Below are 9,381 nucleotides of genomic sequence, written 5' to 3'. Positions count from 1 at the left end.
AAACTTTGTATTTCCCAAAAATAGAGAAAGAGTAAAAGTTGGTACAGATCCTTGAGTAAAAACTATTCAGTTGTTTCTAAAACTTTGAAAATTCAAAAGGCTAATGGGATTTTTCACATTACTGGCAGAATGGCACACTTAAGCCACTTTTAAAAACATTATTGTCATTATTTGCTGCTTTTATGTTTCATTTCTCTTTTTGTCTTTTATGTATTCTTGTATTGTCTGCTAGATATAGAAGTGATATGACGCACCGGTAGAAAACGTGAATGAGATAGCCAATCAAAATGCAGCTTCAATGTCCGTTACTCCCTTTCAACCAGTGGAATTGCAGTTTTGTTACAAAACGGCAACTGCCCTCTACAAGTCCCAAAATGTTGCACAGATCGTTTATACCTGATATCGGCGTTTAATGGGAATTTATTCGCGCTCACATCTACACACATCGACTTCCTTCGTGTCTTTTTTAAAGATGATTTTCGGTCGTTGAGGAAGCCTGCGTGCCAGTACCAGTTAGCTCCGATTGCTAAAGCTAGCACGTTGAGCTAATCCCATTGCTTTAGATAATCCCAGTCTCAGCTAGCATCGTTATCGTCTTGGAATTGGGTTGAACGTTTTTCTGACAAAGTGTTAATTGTAACGGGCGGCTATGGGCCAAGAGTAGTGTCTGAATAACCTGCTTGGAATATTTGCAGATTTTTTTTCCTACTTAAGTTGAAACAGTAGAAAGAAGATGGATCTTCGCCTCAATAGAGTTGATTACATTCAGGTAAAACAAAGCAGACTACGTCGGGTTTATGCTGTGTGTGTTTTTCTCTCTCTTTAATTAATATTAGGAGTAAAAGTTCTCCTCCATTCTATCTCTCAGGTTGGCGTGACATCTCAGAAAACTATGAGGCTTCTTCCTCCACTGGGAAAAAAGGCAACCCAAAAGGTATCGTTTATGAGCCATACAGTAACCTAAATTAATTAACATTTGTGGTGTTAGTATTGTTTTCTGACTAAATCCAGATTGTTTTCCTGCTTTTGCTGAAGACTGCAGATGATTAATTTTGTTAATTGACCCTTGGGGATAAATAAAGTCTTTCTGATTCTGATTTTAAAAATGTAACCAGTTTTATTATTTGGGTTTTAGTTTATTTATCTGTAATACATATTTTGTTTACTAGATGGTCAGAAATCAAAACCAATGACATTGATTTCTGATAAATAATTGCTTTACCCTTCAAGAAGTAAGACTTGTCATGCTGTGCAGTAAGTTGGGCAGTTGTTTTGAAGTTTTAGTTTAATTGAAAGAGGGACATGTAAACTGCTTGTATAGTCAGTCAAATTTCATAAAGATCAATAGACTTTGTCTCAAAACAAGATTTAGACACTATTTTTCCAACAGGCTTTAATTAAACATGTTTTCTATTAGTTCATTGTAGAAAACTTTAAAAAGTGCATTTTGGGTAAACCTCAAGGGTCATATCACCATGTGGGATCAGTGCTCGGTCGAAACAAATTATAGTATATGTAAGGTCTCTTTTATACTCTCTTTTGATACTGGGCTTATCTTCTAGATATGACTCCTTGCCTTTGCTACAATCGTTAATTAAACTAAAAAATGAAATTGGTAAGTATTAGAGTGCTTGACTGGTGTCTCCTCATGTTTTAGGTTGCTATTGCTGATCATGATGGAATACTCACATGTTTTGGCATCAAGAAGGGGGAAGCAGTGGTGAGTAAATATTTTCCTGTCATCACAGAGATTTGAAATGAACAGCTTGTAAGACTTTTGACTCTTTGTTTCAGCCTGTCTTTAAAACACTTCCTGGCCAGAAGATAGCCCGAATGGACCTTGGAGGTGCTGCGGGAACTCCCCAGGAAAAGATCTTTGTCTGCTCTGGTTCTCAGGTCCGAGGATTCACCAAGAAAGGCAAACAGTTCCTCACTTTTGAAGCCAACCTAACTGAGAGCATTAATGCAATGTAGGAAACATGTTTTGTTTTTTTTCTTCATTTTGATTTACATTACACGATTGAGCTGTGCAGAGTTGTGTCATCTTTACCCCACTGGGTCTTTTCCAGGCATGTCTCAGGCGCTGACCTTTTTGTGTGCGCAAGTTACATCTACAACCACTACTGTGACTGCAAAGATCAGGACTACTACCTCTCTGGAGACAAGATCAATGACATCACATGTTTGTCCACTGAAAACCTCACTCACCTCGTCCCCGTCCTGGCATGCCAAGATCGAGTGCTCAGAGTCTTGCAGGTAGACTGAGCTCTCATTTACTGTTCTGATTATGAGTTGCTCTTTGTCAAATGAGAGATGCCAATTGTTTTATGGTTTTGTATGTAGAGATCTGAACTTGCATATGACATAGAAGTTCCTGGACCTCCTTCTGTGTTGGAACTGTATAAAGAGCAAGGCAAGTTGATTTCTTTGTTTACTGTAACCATAAAGCATAAAGCTGCTTTATATGTACCCGTTTGAACTTAATTTCTGAAATTTCTCTTTAGGAGAGGAAATTCTCTTTGGAACCACAGATGGAAAAATAGGATTGGTTGAGATTGGTGAACTTTCAGCTGCGACCAAATGGGAAATTGACAATGACAAAAAGAAAGGAGGTATGTACAGAAATGCATTATTTTCTCATGAACACTGTTAGAAAAGATGGGCATAGCATCGAGTTCTTACACATGAAGCCAGTGTACAGGTGCCTTAAAAGTGCAATATTTTTACTGTCTAGCAGAGGGTGATTGCTCTGAGTCAAAGCAGTCATAAAGCGGAGTCTACTGCATGGGCATGCAGTAACAATTTGTTTCTCAAACAGATCTATCTGATCTCATTTTATACACAATGTATGTTTCCACAATGTTTAAACAGATACTCATGCATACTAGGTGATGACTTAACCTCTGGCAAAGTGATCATGTTTTCTGTCTCCCAGGAATTCTTTGCATTGACAACTATGATATTATTGGTGACGGAGTGAATGATATCCTGGTGGGGAGGGATGATGGGACGGTTGAGGTCTACGGCTTTGACAGCTCTAATGAACCGACATTGCGCTTTGAGCACGTAAGTGATTAAAAATTCACTCTCCATAGATTTACAGTTGTATTTTTGTAACTGTTACAAACCTAAAGTTATTTGAATAATTGTTGCTTAATTTACAAATATTAATGCATTTAGGTATTAAATGACAGACTCCCTTCTTAATCTTCAATATTTTCTCTGCTGTGTTTCCTCATAACAGGTATTGTCAGAGAGTGTGACCTCCATCCAGGGTGGTTGTGTAGGGAAGGAGTCTTATGATGAGGTCTTGACTGCCACCTACACGGGTTAGATGATAATGTTTCCCTTAATACTGCAGCTTATGCATTTTTTCCCCTCAGGAACAATAAGTGTCTGGTGTCTTGTGTCCACTCTTTTCTTCACTTCTTACAGGATGGGTGACTGGTTTGACCACTGAGCCTCAGAAGGCCGAGGCTGGCCCCGGAGATGAGGTCAGGATGAGCAAGGAGACACAGTCTAAAGTAGAAGCACTCAGGTATTAGCAAAATCTTGTTCCCTTTTTTTTTTGTTTGGTTTACTGTGAAGTGTGATTTCAAAACAAGTCTTTCAGTTTTTCAGTTAGTAATGTTGTTAACTTTCAGGGCAGAGCTGGAGCAGCTGCAGGTCAAAGTCCTGCAGGGACGTGAGCAGTACCAGCAGACCTCTCAATCAAGCACGGCTGTCTCTGCTGTCCCCGTCTTCAGCATCAATGACAAGTTTACACTCTGCCAAGACGATGCCAGCTACAGCCTCACCCTGGAGGTGCAGACTGCCATCGACAACCTGCTGTTGCAGGTACATGTGTCTGTTATACCGCACTGTTAAAAGACAAGTTGCAATACCAAAAAAAAGTACACTTTTCATTCCGTGTAGCAAAAGTAAGCTAGCAGAATATGACTGAGACTAATGTTCTACACAGAGTGATGTCCCTATTGACCTCCTGGATGTGGATAAGAACTCAGCTGTCGTCAGTTTCAGTGAATGTGACTCAGAGGTGAGCTGTGTAAACTATGTGCACACAAAAACTTTTACAAACTAAGTCATAAACCTGCTTCTGTGATCAAAGGCCTCACATTCATTCAGTTTATGTTTAGCAGCCCAATGGGAACTTCCTCCTGGCCACATACCGATGTCAGGCCAACACTACCAGAATTGAGCTCAAAGTAAGTGAAAGTGTGGCATTTTTAAAATGGCTACATAATCAACTTGCCTCAGCTATTTGTGATATGATGTGTTACAGAAGAAGTAATATGTTTAATCCACAACAAACTGTTCTATAGGTGAGGTCCATTGAGGGACAGTATGGAACCCTGCAGGCGTATATCACCCCAAGACTGCAGCCTAAGACATGTCAGGTACGCCAGTACCAGATCAAACCTCTGTCCCTCCACCAGCGGACTCACAGCATAGACCAAGAGAGGTAATTAAAAGAATAAAAGAAAAATTTGCACTACTTTGAATTTTGAAAACAGTCTTTTCAAGTATAATAAAATCATAGAGATGTGAATTGAAATTTGGTAATCTCATTCTTTTTGAAGCAGAACACAAAAGATAGTTTTAAAGACAAAAACACATTATTAGCTTTAAACCTAGAGTTGTGAATGGTTCCTACATTTAGACCCTCGAATTGAAACTAAAATTGTCAGTGCAACATAAGACACAGTGTCCAGTTTGCCTTCCATCACAGTGATAAAGAATCCTGAATTTAAAAAAAATAATCTGGATCTGAATTCCCAACAAACATAAATCAAGCCCCAGCTCTGGTGAAATTCTGATGTTATTTTTCCATAACTTTTAGAGTAACAAACCCACAAACAAATAAAAGTGTGAGTGACTACACACATATATACTGACAGTTCCTTTGACATCATGCATGCGTTCCTGGATCCACAAAGACATCTGAAGATTAGTAGCAACTAGAACTGCGATATCTCCCAGTTTTTGTTATTTCACTTTATTATGTGTTTGTTGTGAAATGACATGGAATTTCTAGTTTTGCTTCCAGTTTTTAGCAGACACATAATCTCCTTGGTGGATTTAATATTTTTATTTTATCATTTTTTGTGTGTTGAAAATAAATATGCTTACTTCTTGCTTTTAGGGTACGTTCACACTGCAGGTCTTAATGCTCAATTCCGATTTTTTGATCAAATCCGATTTTTTTGTCTGCTTGTTCACACTACAAATAAAATGCGACAGCAAATGCGCTCTAGTGTGAACGTCCAAAGCGGCCCGCATGCACAAAAGAAGACGTCACACACACAACGCGCTCTGTTTAGACCCAGAGAAAACAATATTGTTTGACTGAGGGCCCTTAATGTAAAGACTTCGGACTTTACGTTTCCCAATTTTTGCTTTGAGTTATTTTGTTATTTACATAATAATGTAAATAACCTAATAATGATCCTTATTGCTGTTTTAGAGGAGCGGTGCTTCAAAAGATAGTTGCAGATTTCTGTCAGAATCTGCAGATTATACAGTATAAATAAAATGTTCATGTTTCTCCAAAGTTGTCCTCCCAACAGTTTCACTAACATCTACACTGGATGGCCAGGAAGTGTTCGCGATGTCTTATCGGGTGCTTCTCCGAAGCTGATAATTGGCGTCTGTCTTGTGTAAGTGATGTAAAAGATGGATTTAATGCGACTTGACCTTTCAAATAGCAGTCGCTTTCTAAAACATCGGATATGTATCGGATTCAGTACCACATACGAAAGTGACCCACATCGGATTTGAAAATATTGGATTTGTGCTGTTCACACTGTCATAGCATGATCGGATATGGGTCGCATAGGGTCAAAAAAATCAGATTTGATGCGCTTTCGCCTGCAGTGTGAACGTAGCCTTAGTAACCTCTACTTTTACTATGGTTTTCTATGAGATATGTGTCAGCAACTTTGTGTTGTATGTATATATTACTGTTAATAGCAGCAACACAGGAATGTTCTAACACGGTTCTTTTATCAGGATTTCCCTTTTTTCTCATAAAATCCCATATGGAAAACAAATAGTAAAAACTTATATGTGATTACTCATGAAAGTGGCCACTTTCTCATTACTTTCATACATTGTTTTAGTAAGTATCCAAAACATACAAGTTTCATTATATAATTTTTCAAGGGATCTTATATCTGTTTTCACTCTTATATGCTTTTCATACAAGTTTCACACAAGACAGATACAAACTTTATAAGATTTATATATATCTTTCCCAGATGGGATCATTTGTTTTCGTTTCTCTTTGCTTTTCTCACTCTATTTAAGGCCAATGAACAGGCTCAGTCTGGTTGGGCAGTTCAGTTTTGCAGAGATCCACTCCTGGGTGGTTTTCTGTTTGCCGGAGGTACCTGAGAAAACACCCGCAGGAGAGAGCATCACATTTTATTTCCACAACACCTTCCTTGGCACACAGCTTGAAGCCACCTACTGGTAAATGCAGGCACACAGTAGACAAGCTCTAAACTACATACACTTTAAGTTTTTGAAGAGTTTAATAGGTAGTTTCATATAGTTTAATATATTGAACCATTTTGTATTCACAGCAAAGGGGAGGGTCACTTTAAGTCTGACAACATCTCTACGATCTCCATACTGAGTGATGTTCTGTCTAAAGAAGCTACCAAAAAGAAAATCAATCTCAACATTTCGTACGGTAGGTGTATTATTGTTCTATTTCAATACCATCTGTCAGGTTTTATTTTTGTTTTGTTTTTTTAAATAGAAGAAATAGAAAACCTGTATTTATGTTTATTAATCTTCCAGAAATCAGTGATGACTCTGTGAGCCACACCCTTAACATGATCCATCCAAAGCTGGAGTACCAGCTGTTGTTGGCTAGAAAAGTTCAGCTCATCGATGCCCTTAAAGTAAGTGTAAAAGCAAAAAAGATATTCATTCCTTTGAACTGTGTTGTGGAATTTGCAGTAAAGACCACCCGGTTTGATCAGAATTTAATCAAATACCTTCTAGAAAAAAGTCTTGCAACTCGGCAGCCATCTTGCTAATGCCACAAGCAATTATTTTTAATGGTTATGTAAATGAGAGGTGAGAGAGTTATAACTCTAAGCTGACATAAATTGCACGTATAGAATCTTCAGTTAAACTGATGATTTTAAAATGATGAAAACTGTTTTAAAGCTATTTAAACCTAAAATGAGGATTAAAAAGCTGTAATCCCTGCAGGTTATATTTTTATTACAGAGGCACCAGTTTCACAATATGGCAACGTTATTTCCATTGCATCCCTGCCAATATACTGTTGAAACTGTTGCAAATCTGCTGTGCACGATTTAGTGAAATGATACAGTTTCCTCACATGTTTCTTTTGAGTGTAATTTAATGTAGCTACTAATATCTGCTTCCTATTTCCCAACATGCGTCTCTACTTCCTCTGTGGTCATCAGGAGCTTCAGGTTCATGAGGGGAATGCTGATTTCCTCATTCCAGAATATCGCAACATCTTGGATGAATCCGCTAATCTCCTTGAGGAGTACAAGAAACAGCCTGCACACCTTGAAAGGCTTTACGGTGCAATGTTTTAACAGTTTCATTTAACTGATCTCATTGTGATCCTTACCGTATTAATATTGTTGGCCTATGATAGTTAATATTTTTCATTCTCTTTCCTGTAGGAATGATCACAGACCTCTTCATCGACAAATTCAAGTTCAAGGGCCAGAATGTAAAAACCAAGGTGTCCTCATTGCTGGAGATACTTGATAACTATGACTTGAATTCTCTGTTAGATTTTTTTAATGAGGCCTAAGTTTTTAATAGGTCAGAAGGTATTCATTTAGTTGTCTTTGAATGTTTGTGCTATTTTTGTATTCTAATGAAACACTTGTTTCATGGTAGTATCTCTGTGTTTCTGTAATGTTATTAAATATATTTAGTTACTTTTTGTCATAGCTACTGAGCACAATATTTAAATATTTATGTATTTTAAAGTATCTGGAAATAACTATAAAAAAAGTTACCTGTATGAATAGCTGGCATTTGAAGTGACCAAATATAAGGTTGTTAAAGAAATATGTAATGTATATTTTTATGTTATGGTTTTCATATGAGTGATGTTCATCTCTTCAAATAAAAATGAGATGATGTAAAGTTCATTATTCACTGGACTAATGCTACTACAAAAACCTACTTGTATAGAAGAAGAAATGCATAATACAGTGAATTTTAACAAAGAGCCAATCAAGTCTCATTCATTAAACTGTTACATCTACACTATCATGGACAGCAAATCTATAGATTGCCTATTTGCTTCCATTGTCTGATAGAGTACCAGAGATCAAGTCCTGCAAAATCACACCAACGTTGTGGAAGTTAATTGAATACATATACTTTGAAGGACTGAAAGTCCCAATGTACTTTTTCCACAGAATTTGTATTTTTTGCTACTTTGTGACTTTACACTTTACACTTTACCATTTATTTGGTATCTAGTTTCTTTGCACTTTTAAATTTGACATACAAGTAGTTTAGAGAATATAAAGCAGAGGCAGATTTAGCAGTTTGCATTGTCCTTTAAACTGGTGCCATCTGAAACGCTCCCTAAAAGACGAGCAAATATATCCTCCTGACTACCAGGAAAAAAAATGTTGTCCTTTTTTTATTTTTTTAAATCCCCTAATGTTTGTAAGGTAATCAGAAGGCTGAAAGGATTTTTTTGGGGGAAAAAAAGTTTTTACTTTTTAGATATCACATGACATTGGAAGGCCAAACATGTAAAACTGATCTTTGATGGCAAACATTTACTTCAACTCTTCACCAAGGAACAGTTTGAAGTCAAGGAACTTGAGTGGTTTCTTCCCCCAAAACTGCAAGTCACTGCTATACTGAAGCCATGAGTTGGTGATTGCCAGATCAAAAAAATAGAGAACTGCACGTGCTGTTAATTTCCGAGTGCGAGAGACCATCCTATAGAAACTCAACATTCGGTCGACAAGGTCCACACCACCTATGTTGGTATTGTACTCAGCAATTGCCAGTGGCCTTGGCACCTGGACAAAACTTTTGTTTTTCTTGGACCATCCTATGTGTGTGTCCTGAGGTTGATTGCCATAGGCAGAGGATGCCATGACAACTGGCTTGTTGTCCAACCACTTAATGACAGCAAGTTCAAGAGGACTTCGTCTGAGTACCATCTCTGATGCTCCTCTTTCTTTCTTCTTGAAGGCCTTATTCCCTATGATCTTCTTCATCAGACAACTCAAGATCCTTGTTTCCCTCAACAAACTGCAATAAATTTCTTTCTGCTTCTAAAAAGGACTCCTTTTCTGGTCATTTAAAAGAAACAGAACAAAATGGAGGAAATGACTGCAAAAGTCCACTACG

The 9,381-nt window shown here is 37.6% G+C and overlaps 1 protein-coding gene across 4 annotated transcripts; it reads left to right on the top strand.

Annotated features, from left to right (window-relative positions):
* Positions 1 to 266: 266 nt before the first annotated feature.
* bbs7 (Bardet-Biedl syndrome 7) lies at positions 267 to 8,231 on the top strand. 4 transcript variants are annotated; one of them, XM_085285034.1, is made up of 20 exons: positions 267 to 769; positions 869 to 934; positions 1,658 to 1,720; positions 1,795 to 1,970; positions 2,070 to 2,256; positions 2,344 to 2,413; positions 2,505 to 2,612; positions 2,936 to 3,066; positions 3,245 to 3,329; positions 3,436 to 3,538; positions 3,645 to 3,837; positions 3,962 to 4,036; positions 4,140 to 4,205; positions 4,323 to 4,462; positions 5,553 to 5,657; positions 6,307 to 6,471; positions 6,585 to 6,694; positions 6,805 to 6,908; positions 7,446 to 7,569; positions 7,674 to 8,231. In XM_085285034.1, the coding sequence occupies exons 1-20, from the start codon at positions 734 to 736 to the stop codon at positions 7,805 to 7,807; spliced, it is 2,241 nt and encodes a 746-aa protein (XP_085141160.1). In that variant the 5' UTR covers positions 267 to 733; the 3' UTR covers positions 7,808 to 8,231. The 4 variants fall into 4 exon arrangements, with proteins under 4 accessions (XP_085141160.1, XP_085141151.1, XP_085141176.1 ...); XM_085285025.1 differs by having other exon boundaries at positions 272 to 769; positions 4,137 to 4,205; XM_085285050.1 differs by lacking the exon at positions 5,553 to 5,657 and having other exon boundaries at positions 285 to 769.
* Positions 8,232 to 9,381: the final 1,150 nt, after the last annotated feature.

This window comes from Mchenga conophoros, linkage group LG2 (assembly GCF_057382185.1).
Source record: "Mchenga conophoros isolate Kocher_MC1m ecotype Shallow Benthic linkage group LG2, M_conophoros_male_GT1.1, whole genome shotgun sequence".
NCBI lineage: Eukaryota > Metazoa > Chordata > Actinopteri > Cichliformes > Cichlidae > Mchenga > Mchenga conophoros.
This window is presented reverse-complemented; position numbering and strand designations above follow the sequence as displayed.

Coding starts and splice junctions, on each gene's coding strand:
- bbs7 (XM_085285025.1), top strand. CDS start 734: ATGGATCTTCGCCTCAATAGAGTTGATTACATTCAG. Junction 2,257..2,343: donor GAGTGCTCAGAGTCTTGCAG/GTAGACTGAGCT, acceptor TTTTGTATGTAG/AGATCTGAACTTGCATATGA. Junction 3,330..3,435: donor CTTGACTGCCACCTACACGG/GTTAGATGATAA, acceptor CACTTCTTACAG/GATGGGTGACTGGTTTGACC.